The sequence below is a fragment of the Pleurodeles waltl genome, chromosome 6 (assembly GCF_031143425.1).
Source record: "Pleurodeles waltl isolate 20211129_DDA chromosome 6, aPleWal1.hap1.20221129, whole genome shotgun sequence".
Lineage (NCBI taxonomy): Eukaryota > Metazoa > Chordata > Amphibia > Caudata > Salamandridae > Pleurodeles > Pleurodeles waltl.
Genome location: NC_090445.1, coordinates 1,465,921,892 through 1,465,940,240, shown reverse-complemented (window position 1 = coordinate 1,465,940,240; position 18,349 = coordinate 1,465,921,892). Strand labels below are relative to the sequence as shown.

The 18,349-nt window shown below is 45.8% G+C and overlaps 1 protein-coding gene across 2 annotated transcripts in view; it reads left to right on the top strand.

Moving 5' to 3' along the window:
• Positions 1-18,349, top strand: part of BICC1 (BicC family RNA binding protein 1) — an 821,381-nt gene that overhangs the window by 678,232 nt on the left and 124,800 nt on the right. For both annotated transcript variants that reach the window (XM_069240970.1, XM_069240969.1), the window contains 2 exons: positions 3,449-3,700; positions 17,570-17,701. In XM_069240970.1, coding sequence (XP_069097071.1) covers positions 3,449-3,700; positions 17,570-17,701 — 384 coding nt within the window. The remainder of the gene's footprint in view (positions 1-3,448; positions 3,701-17,569; positions 17,702-18,349) is intronic.

The following is an 18,349-nucleotide window of genomic DNA, read 5'->3' as shown; positions in this document are numbered from 1 at the left end:
AAGGGCACTCTAGCTAGTGGAGAAGCCTGCCCCCCCCCCCCGGACATAGCCCCCACTTTTGGTGGCAAGTCCGGGGAGATAATAAGAACAACAAGGAGGAGTCACCACCGCAGCCAGGTCCACCCCTAAGGTGACCAGAGCTGAAGTGATCCCCCTCCTTGGAAAATCCTCCATCTTGTGTTGGAGGATTTAGCCCAATAGGGATAGGGATGGGCTCTCCTCCCAAAAGGGAGGGAGCACAAGGAAGGTGTAGCCACCAACAAGGACAGTTGCCAATGGCTATTGTCCTGTGACCCTCACACACCCCTAAATTCAGTATTTAGGGGTAACCCTGACCCCAGGATTTTAGATTCCTGACGACCTCACAAGAAGAAGGACGGCTGAGCTGAAAACCCCGCAGAGAAGAGAAGGAGACAACTGAGTTGGCCCCAGCCCTACCAGCCTGTCTCCTGCTTCAAAGACCCTGCAACCGAAAAAGTGATGCGTTCTACAGGACCAGCGACCCCTGAAAAGCCTCCAGGGGACTTCCTGCAACACAGAGAACCAAGAACTCCCATGGGCAGAGGATCCACACAACCAGAAGAAAAGACATCCATCTTTAAAGGGACTCCCACCTCACTCCAGAAGCTGAGTCCCCCCTTCTCTGCACCTGACACCCCCGGCCCGTGTCCAGAGAAATCAACTATCCAGAGAGGACCCCCAGGCAACACCGATGACGTGTTCACCCTGGGCTGACCTCTCTGCACCCCCGTGACGACGCCTGCAGGGGGAATACCGAGGACCGCCCTGACCACGACTGCCCGGGACGAAGATATCCGACACCTGGAAGAAGCACTGCACCCACAGCCCCCAGGCCCGTGAGAAACCGACCACCAGTGCAGCATCAACCAGCAGGCGGCCCTCACCCTTGCCCAGTTGGTGGCTTGCCCGAGAGCCCCCCCCCCCCCTGTGTCCTGCCTGTGCCCTGCCTGCAGCGCCTAAGTGAACCCCGGGTCCCTGCATAGCGTTCTTTTGAGAACTCAATGCCCTGTTTGCACTGCACCCAGCCACCCGTGCCGCTGAGGGTGTGGTTTTTGTGCCTACTTGGGGCCCTCCAGTACTCCTCCAAACCCCTCTAGCCTGCCCTCTGACAACACGGTACTTACCTGCAAGCAGACTGGAACCAGTGTACCCCCGTCTCCATAGGCACAAATGTTATTTTGGCTCCTGTTTGACCTCTGCACCTGACTGGCCCTGTGTTGCTGGGTGTTTGGGGTTGCCTTGAACACCCAGCGGTGGGCTACCTATGCCCTGGAGACTGAACCCGTAAGTGTGGTACTTACCTCTGAAACTGTACTTACCTCCCCAGGAACTGTTGTCCACTTTTAAAATAGCCTTTTGCCATTTTAATGAAAACTGTGTACAATGTTGATTTGGTTCAAAGTCCTATTACTATGCAAAGTACCTTTCATTTAATGTACTTACCTGCTAAATTAATCTTGTGGTTCTAAAAATAAATTAACATAATAATATTTTTCCATATAAAAACTTATTGGCCTGGAGTTAAGTCATTGAGTGTGTGTTTTCACTTATTGCTTGTGTGTGTACAACAAATGCTTAACACTACCCTCTGATAAGCCTAACTGCTCATCCACACTACCGCAAATAGAGCATTATTATTATCTATTATTGCCTCTGTCAAGCCTCTTGGGGAACCCCTGGACACTGTGCACACTATATCGCATTTTTATATAATATATACAGAGCCAGCTCCCCACAGTTAGCCAATACCATTTTCCATTATTCACAATAATTTCCAAAAAATCTCAAAGAATCAGAGAGAACAACCACAACAGGTCAAGCTTTTTATTATGTTCTGCCCTTTTTGTATAATAATTTGAAAATACAAAATTTCTCCTTCATTTGCAACTCTTTTCATCTAACCTTTTCGAAGTTGCAATCAAACCTCAATAGGATTACCAGTTTTGTATTTCTTAATGTGATTGGAGCAAGTTAAATTGTATAACTTCACTACAATTTTGCAGCTACAGTAATTGTTAGTATACGTGCAAGGAGAAACATTCATCACTAGTGGAAAGACTCCTGACCGCTGGCTCCTTCAGCGTTTCTCTCTCCATTTCTCTCCTTTTGACTTACACATTATCCCCCTTGTTCTACTCTTTCTATGTGTCTTGTTCGGTGCTTAATTTGTAAATAAAAAGGTGCCGGTGCCCAAAGCCCTCCTCTTAAACACATAGCTGCTGCAATTAAATGTGCAAACATGGAATACTGAGGCAGCGTATTTCTGAAGCCATCTCAGGCCACTTCAATCCATTTAAAGTCACTCCCTGCCCTTTCAGCTCACTCTTGCAGCTTTCTGCTTTCTCTCGTTGTGACGCTTTTTCGTTTTTCTCTTCCTCTATCTTTCCCATATGTGTCTTTTGCTCAGAAAAAATGCTTGAGGCAGAAAAATAAGTACCGGCACTCAAAAATAAGAGCCGGTGCTCCGCACTGGAAAGAACAAGCACAAATTAAGCACTGGTCTTGTTGTCTTACTATCCCTCCTTCTATATTGTCAGGTGGAACTTTTACAGTTCAAATATCAGGATTTGCCTAAGGATTTTTAATGCAAAGGAGCATCCTGGATTTGATCAGTTCTTCATTCCACTGGAATTTCCAGTCCAAGACTATAAGAGGAAACTCATTAATAACATAGACTGCAACAAGTACTTTCAATTCATTTAAGTTCCGTTGTCAGCACACAAGGAAAGGTACTTCTATACATCATTATAGAGTGTTACTCTATAATTCTAAGAAACTTGCACATACGATTTATTATGCAGAAAGTGTGTAGTTCTCTCTGACTGCATGTAAGTAAATTTTTGTGAAACCTGTTTCCTCTATATTTAATATTTGGAGCATAGCACAACTTAGTCCATACAACCAACCAAAATGTAAAGTGGATTACGATTTACCATAGATATAGTGGCTAAAACTTCGAGAAAGTTCAAAGGCAAGTTTAAAGGGTCCACTACAATACTACCTTCCTTATTCAGTGCACCTGTCTAGTTGGCGAACCCATTCTGTTACCATGAAACTATTCCTCCATTTTGATGGAGTCTGTATACTTGGGTGGGCTAGCAGACCAATGCAGGAATAATAAACAAGACTACAGCCCAGGAGTGAATGTTGTTTAGAGCACAGCCATTAACAGCTGTTCATTCATTTGACTTGCATGAAATAATGTATACGTCTTTACATGTATTCTTTCATATAAAGGCCTGACGAGTTTGGAAGGCCTGAAAATATTGTTTTATAGTTGCAAAGTAATTTAGCGTGATATTTTGACTTGTTTATGAAATGTGTACATATTCTGCTTATTCCATAAGAGGCAGATGGCGTTCAGTATCACAACTTGCTAAATATTTTAAATACATTGTATTACTATATATCTTTCTATTTTTTACAGGAAGGAACTGCTGTGCTTTTAGAACATCTTGCTGGCAGCTTAGCCTCTGCTATTCCGGTCACCACTCAGCTAGACATTGCTGCTCAGCATCACCTCTTCATGATGGGTCGAAATGGGAGCAATATTAAACATATCATGCAAAGAACTGGTGCTCAAATTCACTTCCCTGATCCAAACAACCCACAGAAGAAATCCACTGTCTACCTCCAAGGCACCATTGAGTCCGTCTGCCTTGCCAGACAGTATCTCATGGTAAGACTTCCTTGAAATTGGTATAGGATGTTTAATAAAAGGTTGGTAGTAATGGTTGGGTGTGTTTAAAAGCATTAGTAATGTTTTCCTAGCAATTCGGAAAGAAGCATATATAACAGGTTAAAAATGCTTTGAGGAACATCGTATGTCTTTCTCTGATAAAGGTGATTAATCTTTGTCACTTGTTTCTATTTCCCATGCACCTTTTTAAAACAAATCTTCTGCTAAACAACGCAAATGTCTGCTTTATAATAGGAATTTCATAAGTGTTGCATTTGTTTACATAGCTCGCTGATTTCATGTTGTTGGCTTTTTTATGTTTTAATCTTTCTCCTCAATTTTGATAGAAGGAACAATTACAGAGTACTTTAGCACCTTGTACAGAATGTCTTAAATAAGTAAATGGTTCTTTAAAATGCACATTTAAAACACTCCTTGCTCACACTTAAGGCAACTCCACAGAATAACATTTGTTTCTTTCAGTTTTTCTTTAGTAATCATCTTATTTTGATTAACTGTGGGAGGTGTGTGTTGGGGGACATGTCATTATATCTCGTGCAACAGTTGAGAACTACTTCAAGTAAAATGTTCTGACCTTCACAAGAACTCCAGCATCTACACAGACCTTGAGATGAGCTTTTAATTTAAATTTAAAGTTCTGAGTAGCGGTGGGCTGGGAGCTTTTCTGGCGGAGCCAACTGAGGTTTTGGCAGAGTGGAGCTCTCTGGATGCCGCTGCACCCCAGTTATAGGCTGCACAGCACAAGCACAGATAGTCTGCACTTGTGCTGTGCAGCCCATAAGTGGGCTGCATAGTGCACTGGAGCCCGGGAGCAGAGGCCAGAGGGAGACAGCCACTGTGGACTCATCGCTGTCAGACGACGAGGAGAGAAGGACCCCTTGGAAGACCCAGATAAGTCCTTGTCTCTTTCGTTTGTCATTGGTGCACACTGGTGCACAAACAAGGACTGAAATGGCAGGCTTCGCTTCCTACGTCCCTGGCCTGAATTCAAAGCTGCCGTTTCAGGTCTCTTGTGCACCGGACAGCCCCGTGTACACCTGGCCTAGCAGCTTTCTCAGCGAAAGCTGCCGGGCCTGGTATGCACTGGCCTGCCTGGAGCTTCCGAGATTTGGCACATTCAGGGCTCCACGGGTCACAAAAGTCCCCCTCCACTGAATTCCGCAGAGTTTTTATTCACTTCCATGGAATTCCTCAGAGTCGGAAACAGTGAACTATGTCCAGGGCTAGATTTGATTGGGAGAGAAAGGGTCTTCCAATAGACAATGCTCAGTGGATGGTCATCAGATTTATTTTGACACTTTCTTTGTGGTTTAATCTGTTAAAATTTCTGTGGCCCAATTCTGTCAAGCAAGAAGGAGAATTGTTTTTGTTGTGGCAGCCCCAAATCCAGAAAATGTGAATTTCTCTGCAAGGGATCTTATCAAGTATTTGGTCACCACTGATGGTCACAGACCATATTTATAAGATAAATTGTTGTCCCTGCCGAGAGAATTAAACTGTGATCAATTTTGGTAGGATAAGTATAATATTTGACATCTGGGATCTCCAAAACTATGAGCTGAATAAATTCCTTTTCTAGGCATTTTGGCACAAAATACATACACTTTACAAAAATAAGCTATGTAAGTACCGCAGGGTCTGTGAAAATGGTTTAAGGCCAGATTAGGCATTTTACTGGTTTAGGAGTGAGCCAGTTGCGTAAAGAGGCCTGTCAGCATTTTCTGAGAGAAGACCGCCACATCAGCTATTTGTTTGTAGAATAAATTCTCCAGCACTACACACACATAACTTAAATACATGTAATCAGACTAGGGTGGCCCTATACTGCTAATTTGAGGCACTCAAGGAGTTAATAGAAATAGTTTATATTAAGAGAGTAAAGTTAGAACCTGAAAGTAAGATATATTTTAATATGGTCTCCTTTTTTGGAGTCGTTGCTTGTGTTATCTGTTTTGTAAAAAGCAAAATAAAGTTTTTTTTTTTTTTTTTTTTCGCTTGTCACCTCCCCATTTGCTCCCCATCTTGTTAGCTCTCGGTATATAAGTTTTTGATCATATTTAATAAGGAACTCGGAAATCCAACTCCATCCAATACCTCCCACAGCTTATAGCGCGGGACCAAGTCAAATGCTGATTTGAGGTCCACAAATGCCACGAGGAGGTTCCCTCCATCCAGGTCCACAGACTTCCATTTAATCGTAAGAAACCTGAATATCTGATCTATTGTGCAAATTTTCTGTCTAAATCCTGCTTGAAGATCACTGAGGACTTGGGACTCGCCCAACCATTCCTTAATCCTTATCAGGAGCAAACTATTTTTTGGATGTTATCCAAGAGACTAATGGGACTATAATTCGCCAGTACGGCTCTGCTCTCCTTTTTGTGGATGGGTACAATAATTGCGCCACACCAGGAACAAGGGTAAATTCCACTGGCCAAGACGGCATTTGATACATTGTTGACATATGTACCCCATATGTCTATATCAGATCTATATAAATCGGCCGGTATGCCGTCTAAGCCAGGAGCTTTTCCTGGGTTTTGGGCCATAATGGCCATTTCAGATTCGTTCAATGTGAACGAAATAAGCCTATCATTAGGGGAGAGATCTATTCAGGGGGCCACGCTATCAGCAGCTTCAACCTCATATAATTTCGTGAAATGGGCCACCCAATCTTCTGATGGAATATGACAATCTGTTCTAAAGTTTTGGTTTCGCCCATTTGAAGCCATCAGGGACCAAAAGCGTTTCGGTTGCTTTTCCTTGTCTGCTGCCAACAGATCCTGCCAAGACTCTGCTTCCCAATTGTTTTTACAGGTCTTTATTGTTAGAGCATACTTACGTCTAGCGCTAGTTATCAAGGATCTATCGTTAGATTTAATTGCCTTGATCAGATCGCTCTTGGACTCCCTGCACGCTTTGCCAAACCACCTATGACAGTGGTCTGCCAGTGGTCGTTTGGGTTCTTTAACAGTTCTAAGAAAAAGGTCCCTCAATGTAGAGAAGAGGTCCATGTGCAAACACATAACCTTGTTTGGGGAATATGGGCAAGGGTCTTCTACTAATTGATGGTTTGAAACTATGTCATACATTGTCCTCCATAAGTTTCTCGTGTTTTTGAAACGTTCCCATTTCAGGACACGCTTATTAGGGGCAACTATTAAAGGTAGAGGAATTCCCTTGCTAGGTTGCACAGCTCTTCTTTTGGCAGTAAGACCATCATAAGTAACTAGGATTGTAGCAGGATCGCTATTATACTGATTCCCTACACAGATATCTTGGATAAAGTTCCAAATCCTTACGTCTACTATCACATAATCCAATGTACTACTATAAAACCTTCTAAACAATGTAGGTTTAGCAGGGATGTCCAAGGGAAAGTGCCCATTCCCTGGGCGAAGACCATGCATTATCATAAAATCTATTATCTGAAGCGCCCTTGCTCTAGGTTTGATCTGTTTCTTCAGAGAAGAAAAAGGGGGGATATTCCATGATAGATCTTCTAACTGCTTTACCTCAGAGAATACACAATTTGGCTCTAGCGTCACATTTAAATCCCCAGCAACAAGGATAAAGTGCGATGTTATATAATCTGACACCAAAGCATTCAGCACCTGTAAAGTTTTTGACAATTGGTTCGATGGGCCTGGTCTATTATAGACATTAGCACACAGCACGGAAAGATCATGCTTTTGTTGGATAGATAAAGCCAATATGCCCCCTGAGTCCACTGGAATTTCTCTGATCTTTCCCAAGACTGAATTCCTTACCCATATCACCAACCCCCCAGCTGCTCTTCCCGCCAGTGATGGTCTAGCTTCTTTGCAATAAGAATTAAACCCTTGCCTAAAAGCGTTGGTAGTCAGCCAAGTTTCCTTAAAAAAACATATATCAAATTGGTCAATGAACTCCACCCAAACTGGATCAACTAGTTTATTGCGAATTCCAGCCAAATTCCATGACAACATTTTTGGAATTAAAGACTCCTGAGTTGGAATAGTCTTCTTTAAAGGAGTCCGGGTGTGCGGGCTGCCATTGGAATTTCTGTGGGGAAAGTTGGCCGATGTGATATCTAAAGCAACCAGAGGGGATCCCTCCATCTCAAAAGATGAAAACTCTCGATCCAACGCCCCTTCTACTCGTGGGGTTGTGATACAGGGGGACCCCCTATTATCCCAATCAGAGGAGAGTCCGTCTTACAAACTCTAGGGTAGATAGCACTAACTTTATTGTATCCAAGTGGCCCTCAACCTCCGAATAACGCTGGGCAGACAATATGTCTGAGTGTATAACGGAGCCACATTGTCTGGTATGCCGAATCCAATGTGTGACCTTATTTATAAGAGATGCCCTGTCTTCCTGGGCATTTGAGGCTAGGGATGGAACCCTACACATGAGGACTGGATACCCATGACCCCTGGAATGATATAGGGCTTGAGCAGATAACTGTTCCCTTACATGAACTGCATATAATCGGGAGGAGGATGAAACTCCAGAATCAATTTTTATGCTAAGAAGGCCGTTCGAACCAGACGGAGGGGCTATGATCGCCCGGTCAGAAATACTACGTACACCGGGTAAAGACTTTGTCCTGGAAGCAGGTTCGTTCTGAGGACCAATGTTAGCGCTTCTTTCAATCTTGTTTGTAGTAGAAGGTTCCCTAAAAATACTTTTGGAACGAAGTAGAGACAAAACCTCCGCTAGAGATGACTTTAGGTCTTTTACTTCTTCCTTTAGCTCTATAACAAGATCCCTCAGGTCCTCCTGGGGGCAAGGTGTGATAGGATGGTGACTTATGGATTGTGCACTAGAGTGGCCCAGTTCTTCCAAATGGCCCTGCGACTCCAAAGGGGAAAAGCGATTGGAACAGGGAATGTCATGTATAATAACATTTCCTGGTAGAGTTTTTTCTGTTCCTGTCTGGCCTCCACATGGATCCCTAGTGCTTGCATTTAATCCCTCTACGAGGGGGAGCGAGGACCTTATGGTAACCATATGGGTAACGCTAGCAGGGTTATTTCTCTGGTCACGAGATTTGAAGAAGGATGTGAGAGACATTTTTCAATCGCTTCTGGGGGTCTTTGTCTTTCTTTGACAACAATGTCTCTACTTCCTCAATTAAGTTGTCAATTTCATCGTCACACAATTGGATGAAGAGTGAGGAACTTGATGTAGTTTAGGAATTTTGGTCTGGGTAATGCCCCCTTGCGGATTGCTCCTAGCTTTACGCTTCCCCATTATAGCAGGACACTGCAACGATGTATCTATTAAAACAAATATATCAGTGAAGAGACTCCTACCTCGAGACCACGAGGGGTTGCCCAGCCCGGCCTCCTGTCGGTCTCTGACGCGCTTTGCCCGGGGACGTCACAGGCACCGCGGCACACTTATGAGCGCCCGCGCGATGAATCAGCCAGCCCCCAACGGGCACAGTGGATCCTGGGACAGGGAGTCCCTGCAGAACTCGGGTGCGAGAAGGAAATCGCTCCTCCGGACCACAGTGCACTTATGAGCACCCGTGCGATGAATCAGCCAGCTCCCAGCGGGCACAGTGCATCCTGGGACAGGGAGTCCCTGCAGAACTCGGGTGCAAGAAGGAAATCGCTCCTCTGGACCGCTGCGCGCTTATGAGCACCCGCACGATGAATCAGCCAGCCCCCAGCGGGCACAGTGGATCCTGGGACAGGAAGTCCCTGCAGAACTTGGGTGCGAGCAGGAACTCGCTCCTCGGGACCGCAGCGCGCTTATGAGCACCTGTGCTATGAATCAGCCAGCCCCCAGCGGGCACAGTGGATCCTGGGACAGGCAGTCCCTGCAGAACTCGGGTGTGAGAAGGAAAATCTGTTATTTCCACTTAATTAAATCCACCCTGCACTTTTTTGGGGTGTGCATCTTACCTTGTTAAAAAATTAAATTGTTCGGTTTTAATATGGCTTATTCATTGATTTACTCTGCTAAGATATAAAATGATATTATGTCATTTATTCTAGTCAGTGACTATTGCATTGGAACAGTAGGCTTCTATGGTTTAAGATCTCTTTTATTGATTTTAAAGATATAACAACATCACCCACCTACAACCACAGGCCGGTGGGGAAGAAACAGCAGGAAAGAAGAAGAGGAGGAGGCATAGAGGGGGAAGGCAGGACACCCGAAACAATGAGCTAATGTCTTCGACCAAAAGGGCTCACCAGAGTAGTCGTAATCTGCCCACATGGGAAGCAGCAGTGGGTCCACCATTCAGTTTTAGAGGTCAGCCGTTCTGGTCAGCCGCAGTATGTGGAGACAGAAAGGACAGTACAGCTCCTGGAAGTCCGCTGACAAGTATCTAATAGCCGGGGCCCATGTTTTATCAAAGAGGGGCAGTGTACCAGTCGCCGCCGCTGTCAACTTTTCCATACCCAGTAAAGCCCACATTTTGTGTAGCCAGTCCATGTGAGTAGGGATACTCTCTGAGCCCCACCGGGCCAACAGGAGCTGCTTCTCAGCCCCGAAGGCCTAGGCTAGGAGAGCGGAGCGGGTACGTCAGGGAGTTAGGGAGGCCCAGCAGAATGTAGCTACGAAACTGTGGCATGCTAGTGTCGTAGATATCGTCTATTGCCTGCAGGATCAGCTCCCAAAGGGAAGCGATCCTCGGACTTGACCACAGCAAGTGCGTGAGTGTAACCTCTCCCCCGCAATTGCGCCAGCATCTACCGTCGCCCCGCCCTCACCATTGAGCCAGTCTGGCAGGAGTGTGATACATGTAGTGGGCTACTTTCAAAAACATTTCTTTGTAGCCGTCACCTGTGCCCTATGAAGGACATCTCTCCATTCACGGTCAGTAAAAACGTGTCCACATTCGGATTCCCACCTACGCTTAGCTGGGGTATCTAGAAGTCGAAGCGGTGTGATCAAGAACGCGTAGATATCAGACAGAAGAAGTTTGTCGGTGTCCCTTGTTAGGAGCCACTGCTGAAATCAGGTCAGGGGTCTACTCGAATCGGATCGTATTGCAGGAGATGTTACCCAGTGATGGACCGCCTGCTACTGCCAGGAGGCACCATCTGGCAGATCACATACCGCCTTTAGCCTATTAAAAGTCATGATCCCATTTTAATCAAAGAGATCTCCTATTCTTTTACACTGTGCCTCCTGCCACGGTAGGTACGCTGGGTCCCCAATTGCAGGGGGGAAGTCGGGATTACCAATGAGCGGCATCTGGGGAGTGATGGGGGTGGACAACCCTTTTGCCGTCTGTATTCTGTCCCAGGATTTGTGTGGCCCGCAAGACTGGAGATTCATGCACCCCAGGTGGGCAGCGTCTCCTTGGGAGCCATGGCACTTTCCGTATGTGCACAACCGCAACGTCTTGGTCAATAAAGCACCAATATTTTTCTGTTTGCGGCTGGGTCCACTCCACCAAATACCGCAGTTGGGCAGCATAGTAATAGCTCAACAAGAGTGGAATACCCAAGCTGCCCTCCACCAGTGGTAGATGGGCCTGGGACATTCTGGCCCTCTTTCCATTCCAGATGAATTTCCACATAAGGGCCTGCAGTTTGTCTAGGAGATGAGGTGGTGGTCGCAACGGCAAAGTTTGCATAAGGTAGAGTATGCTAGGCAAGAGAGTAATTTTAACCGCCGCAACCCGTCCCAGCCACGAGAGGCCGAATGCCCTCCACCTCGCCAATGCGATGTGAGCGGAGTCCAGCATCCTTGTATAATTACTTGATACTTTTTGCGTTGTGTGTGGGGTGGATTCACAAGTCAAGGTATGTAATGTCCTGAGTGGCCCTAGAGAACAGGAGGCCGGTCTCCAGGGCGCCCCTCTCCACCTCCGGGACAGACAGGTTTAGAACCGACGATTTAGCGAGGTTCGTCTTAAAGCCCGAAATCAGTGCCGACATTATCCCCACCAGAGAGGATTGAGGCTGTGAAACCTGGAGGAGCAAGTCATCCGCATACAGTCAACTTATGTGACCTGCCTCCCATCGGAATACCTGCTATGTCTGGGTTGATACGTATCTGTTCAGCAAAAGGCTCCATGTAGAGAGCAAATAATAGGGGTGAGAGGGGGCAACCCTTGCGCGTACTTCTAGAAATAGGAAACTGCCGCGACAGCCTACTATTCACCAACACCATACCTCTCTGCTTATCATACGAACAATGTACCCAGTCACAGAATCTAGGGCCTAGCCCGGCATGCTACAGAACCTTATGTAGGTATCGCCAATGGACCCTATCAAAGTCCTTTTCGGCATCGATAGAGAGAAGAAGTGCTGGAACGTGGGCTCGCTGAACTTTGTCCAGTAAGTGACATAACCTTTTGGTGTTATCACTACACGAGCGCTCGGGAATAAAGCCAGTTTGGTCTGGGTCGATCAGACCCTGCATGTACGGTTTCAATCTGTGGGCCAGAATACCTGTAAAGAGCTTGGCATCCACATTCAACAACGTAATGGGGCGATACGAAGCGCAGATGGTTGGATCCTTCCCTGGTTTAGGGATTACTGTAACAATCCCCAGCTGCATCAAAGGGCAAAATGGAACAGCAGGACCCAATACAATATACAATCGGGCCAGGACCGGCACCAACATGGAACCGAAGGATTTGTAGAACTTCGCACTAAAGCCATCAGCCCCAGGCGCTTTCCCAGCCGGGAGTCGCTGTATAGCTGCCAATACTTCTGCTATGGTGATGTCACCATCCAGCGCCTCACCGTCTGTCAGGAGTCGTCGAGGCATGGCTAACAAGATTGCAACTCCCGCCCGCCTCCCTGGACCCGAGGAGTGGAATTGTCTGTCAAACCACTGTGACCTCAATCTCCTCCAGTCGCTCGTATCAAATGGGTTTCTTTAAGAGGCAAAGGTCTGCCCGTGCCTCCCTAAGCTGAATCAGTAATGCCTGTCGTTTTACAGCTGCATTAAGACCCCTTACATTGAGGTTAAGAATAGTTGTCATGTTAAGAATGAGGGCTCCCGCTAGTGATCTGGTGAAATCCCACCGCCCACCCCAATAGGACCCCTCTATGTGTCCCTCTGTCGGGTATTAGAAAAGGGGACGTCCCACCAACATCAGGACAGAAAAGTAGGAAAGAAGAGAAGAATAAACGAACAGAAGGAAAGGAACAAACTGGAGCATCGTTCCCCGCCTGGGAACCAATGTTGAACAAGTAGAGGGGGAATCCGATCCACATGCCACTGTAAGGCGATCACATACTGTATGCAATTGTCACCACTCATGCACCGGTCCAAGGACTATTGTTGATCATCCAGCAAGTCTGCATCCACATTGGGGTGCTGAAAGAGCCTGGGGGGGCCCTCACTGGTCCAAGTCCACATCAGAGATGCTATCTTGGCTGCGAAGACATCGAAACAACGTCGCTCTCTCCTTTTGGCTCTCAGCCGTGGAGGGTTTTGCCTATTTAAAACGCCTGGTGTTTTGGTTGGTCCTTAGCCGGCCTGTGGGTGCCTCTCCTGGGCCCCCGGTGACGAGAATCCAGCCCCAACGTGGGGCGGCATACCCTCCAGCGCCTGAGCCTCCTCCCCATGCGAACAATTCGGGTCTCATTCCACCAGACAAATTGGAGACGGAAAGGGTGGCCCCATTTGTATTTGATGCCATTGTCTCTCAGGAAGTCCGTCACCGGTTTAAATGCTCTGTGGCGCTGCAGCATCTGCATTGCCAGATCTTGGAATAGATCAACACGAAACCCCTCAAAGTCAATAACCGGGTGGTCTTGTGCCGCCATCATGATGATCTCCCACTGCTTGTAATGGTGCAGGCACGTTAGTATGTCCTGTGCCTGGCCCGGTGAGGAGGCCGGGCGGCCCACCCTATGTGTCCTATCAAGCACCAGGGTATGGTCCTTAAGGTCTGGTGCTACATGTCTAAAAAGACGTTCCACACCCTTAATTCGAATGTTGGAACACCTCGATCTGTTTTCCAAATCCTCAAGCTGGTATTGCCGTACTAGATTCTTATCTTGCAAGATGAGGAGCTCCCACCTATGGCAGTCCACTTCTTCTTCCCTGGTGGTCTTGGGACTGCTCCAGCGTGTTCACTCGTTGCCCCAACTCAACGACCTCACGTTTCAATTCTTTGACCTCCGCCGCTATTTCTTGCTTCAAGGTGGCAAAGTCCCTGCGCAGGGCCCCCAATAACTGTTCCATGAAGGACCTGGTCAGGGGCACCTCACCTTCCATGCGTTCTCCCTGTTCCCCGGTGACCCCATCCTCTTCCAGAGAGGGCGTCTTCTTGGCGAAGAGGTCCCTCAGAGAGCCCTCTTTCTTGCTGTGCCTCTGGGATGCCATCACCAATTTCAGCAGGCTGGGAGTGGTCCCCTCCGCACCTCTAGGCTACAGCTCCTACAACTCCACCACTCATTGCAGCCACACAGCCCCAGAGGAACCTGCAGGCCCCTAAACGATCAAGAATCTGGGGCTTCACCTCTCTGTTCCACCACTCAGCACTCCCAGCGGCCCAGGAGGGCCAAAAACACGACCGCCGAAGAGCAGTCCTCTGGCATCACCCCACAGTCCGCTATGTGGCTCCTCTGTTCGGGGGAAGCGCGCCCAACTGCCTGGTGTCTCCCCGTGATCAGGTCGGCCTTCCACACGCCCCTAACCTCCAGAAAAAGTGGGGGGGGGGGCAATATCCCTTGGGCGGGCGGAGCGGGAGCCCTCGTCCCTCAAGGGCACAGCACCAGCCCGCACCTCGGTGGGGGCCCCGCCGCTCACCTCCCTACGGCGGCCCTGGGTCGGGGCTCCTCACGCAGCACTCTTCTTCTGTGCCCCGGGGCCTACTTCCTTCAAGGCCCGATCCGCTTCGCCTCTGGGGCTCCCTCCGAGGCCCTCAGATACTAGCAGCCAACTGGGTGGGGGGAGCTCAGTAATTCTCCACTCTTCTGCCTACTCATGGCCACAGAGCCGCACCGCAGCCACCGTGGCCCGCTCCAGAGCAGACCCACTCGGCTTGCTCAGGCTACCAGCCATACCCGGGCCGGCCGCGGCGGCAAATTGCCCTTCGCCCACAGCACAGATGCACGGCCCAGCAGCCGCGGCAGGTCGATCCGGCCCCACCGGTCGATCCAGAGGCCCCCCAGGTCGTAGGAGCACACCACAAGCCCGCCAGGGATGGGCGTAGACGTCCTCGGGCCAGCTCACAATGCGGTACGCAGCGGAGCTCGGGAGAAAGGCTCCTACACGGCGGCCATCTTAGCCACGCCCCTGAACAGTAGGCTTTTATATTCTGGTTGCTGTGTGAATATACTAATAGTTATGAATGTATAACACTAAAATAAAACTGAAAAGGTGAATCTAGTTTCTGAGAATGGTTACCAGACTTTGAAACCCAGGATTTAAAGCAAACTGATTGAAGGCAGCTTGTTATTCAACTTACTTTACTATGTCTGATCAAAATCCTTTGTGCTTGCAATTATACATCATCATTCATGAAGTATTAATTTGCTTAGCATTCTCTCAGGTTTGCAAAAATGAAAACCGAATTGAAGTTGGAGAAATTTCTCATAATCTCTATTTCTTTGCTAATCACCAAATGCAAGGTTTTTGCCAGCACTGAATCATTGATGCAAATATAATAATGACATTAAGTGGGCCCAGAGTTGTAGTGTTTAAGGAAATGAGTTTAAATTGATGAAAAAAAGGATCTACATTGAAAACAATAGTTCACGCACAGTAATCTGTAGTGGTACTGATTAAAGAAAACTAGCGTGACTGGTAAGTGTACAACTTCTATGCAGTGCTCTCAAAATGTATGCATTGAAAAAAGGATATAAAAATATAAAGTTATTTGCACAAGCAGGTATAGTTTTATGCATATGTAACATCTATAGTGTGCCTCCATCATGTCTCCCTGAACAAAATATTAACCTCCCTGAATAGGTTGTTAATTGTGGAATATCATTGTGCTCCTGAAGTCAAACACAGTTATGTTATTGTTCTAAAAAGTTTCTTTACATTTTTTCTCTTGTGTATTGGATCCTACTTAGTTTTAATGGGAATCAGGATTTTAGCTGAGCCTTCTGGCTTGCTTGCCTGTTTCCCAGTCATCCAGTGACTTTTACCCTGATTATCCTCCTCTGCCTTAGCCTATTTATTTTATTATTTATTTTAAGATGGCTGCCTTTGTTTATAGTTAGAGCAATGTTTTGATTTATCATCAGTGCCACTCTGTGAAGGTGTCCCTATCAGTGTCAAAAGTAAGTGATGTACTTAGGTATTCACATCATGTCCCTTTCCCACTTGTGTGACAGGAACATAATGTACTTTTGGTGGGAATTGTTTACATAATTGCAGCTACAAGCCTGCCGCCTTATCTATTGTTTGGGAACATACCTATGTTGGGGATCCTACAAGATCTGTATAAATATATCTCAGAGGGATTCCTACCAGATGTTATTGACGCCATCTATGCTGCACGTTGCTTTGAAGCAGACCCAGGCTTCATGTCACCACGGAGTCTGATATAGTGACTTCATTCCAAGGTAACAAGGGTTGGAGGGTTCTTCTCCTGGACCTGGCAGATTAAGTTTATCACACCTAGCTTTAGCTTTCGTTAGGCTAAAGATCAGGTTCTCCATGCTAGGCTTTAGGGATTTTACATTTTAATGTTTAATACAAGATGTTGGGGGTCTTTGTATTCACAACTCATCTTTACAATCCTGCTCTTCTGCGTTGTTCATTATCCTAATCATTGCAGCTCATTCATTTTACAGTAGATTGCAGTCGTTTTAATAAACCTATTGAAAACTTTCCTGCATCTCCTTCATTCCACCACAACTCCCCTGAGATGTCACATTTTAGAATCCATGTGTAAAAACTGCCAGAAACCACCTTTTACAGTTTTGGATTTTGGTGAGGTACTGTTTATGAGCCGGAAGTGTTGGGCCAACAGTTGCAACTTGTTGTAGGATTTGCCTAGTCGTCTAAAAACAAAAGTGCGGTCATCCTTAAACCAGTAGTCTCGCCTAGGAGCAAGAGTCCAACTACAACAGTAGTAAGGGACAATGGAGCCAAATTCAAAAATGTTTTTAAAAAGTTGGAAGCATGTTCTTGTATGATTACTATGTATCAAACAATTGCATGTTTTTATGAATTCACAAATAATTAATTCTATACTCCTGTAAATCAACAATAATAGATTTGTAGGAGTGCTTGAATAAATAGGTTTTTCAGCTGATGGCCATTCAAGAGGTGACTAGTTCAGCATGTGTAAATAGAGGTAATAGTAGCATAGCCCCTTACAACATATGTGGGCATATTTAATGATCAGACAAAATGTTATTTCCTATGGAGTAATCTTTCTATTTTATGATTGTTCCCGCCCCCTTTCACCGCTGTCACATTCACTTCAACCCTTGAAAGGAGCAAATATACATGGGTTTTCCAGGTACAAAAATATCTGGAGATTGTTTGTTCATTCGAACAAGCAATAGATGGGTGCTTCCCAGTTTCTGCTTGTGAACCCATCCAGAAACACCAATGAAAATGCTCACAGAGGATTTGCTGTTAATGAAATTCCACCATACTGATATATTTTTATATATATATATATATATATATATATATATATATATATATATATATATATATACTGGATTCTCCTGGAACTGCTTTATAAGGCAATAAGAGTGTTTAAATTTCAACAGGACGTATTGGTTATCGCATCTTGGGCTCAAGAGTCTGTGCAGGAAGTGATGCGTTTCTGCAAAGAATTTCCCTGGAATCTTGAAAATAACGTGAAAAGAACTGTATTCAACATCACATCATTAGCAATTTATTTACTAATACTAATCGTGTAATCGAGTATAAGTTATGCATTCTCATTTATTCTTACTTTTCCAGGGCTGTCTTCCTCTTGTACTGATGTTTGACATGAAGGAAGAAATTGATATTGAACCACAATTTATCACTCAACTAATGGAACAGTTAGATGTCTTCATAAGTATTAAACCTAAACCCAAACAGCCAAGCAAAGTAAGTACCCAGTATTTACATGTTCATATTAAAATACCTGAAGTCCTATAATGACAATAAAGGGTGTTACCCTTATGGATAGTACGCATCCCACCTGTGCTGCTTCCACATTTGAAATTCCCATTCCTTAGATTGCTTTGGAAAATACACCCAGATTTACATATCAAAAACACCAACTGAAACAAAAGGCTATTGGTGCAGGGAGATTGTGTTCTGCAGTAAAACATTAATATTAGGCAGATCTGAACGTGGGAATACATTTGTAACAAACTTCCAGTGAGACAAATTTGCAGGTCTAGCAGATACAAAGTGCAGCTAACCACATAATTCTTAGTACATTGCACTACAGCAGCATTGCATCAATCTGGATCGTCTTCCTTTGACTCCTTATTGAAACATACTATGTATCTAATTCAGTTTGCCTGGCCTACAAAACCGGGCGACACATGTCTCTAACATGTTTGTTGAAAACCTGGTACTTTTGGTGGATTATGTTTGCAACAAAGTTGTATCTCCTTTATACTGGACTGTTCACAAGCATTCTAATTAGTGCTTGAATTGGAAAAGTAACCCCTCTCCCCCCCGCCCTTTGTGCCCTTGTCCTGCCCCAACACTCCTGTTCTGTGGCAGCCGCCGATGTGTTTATGG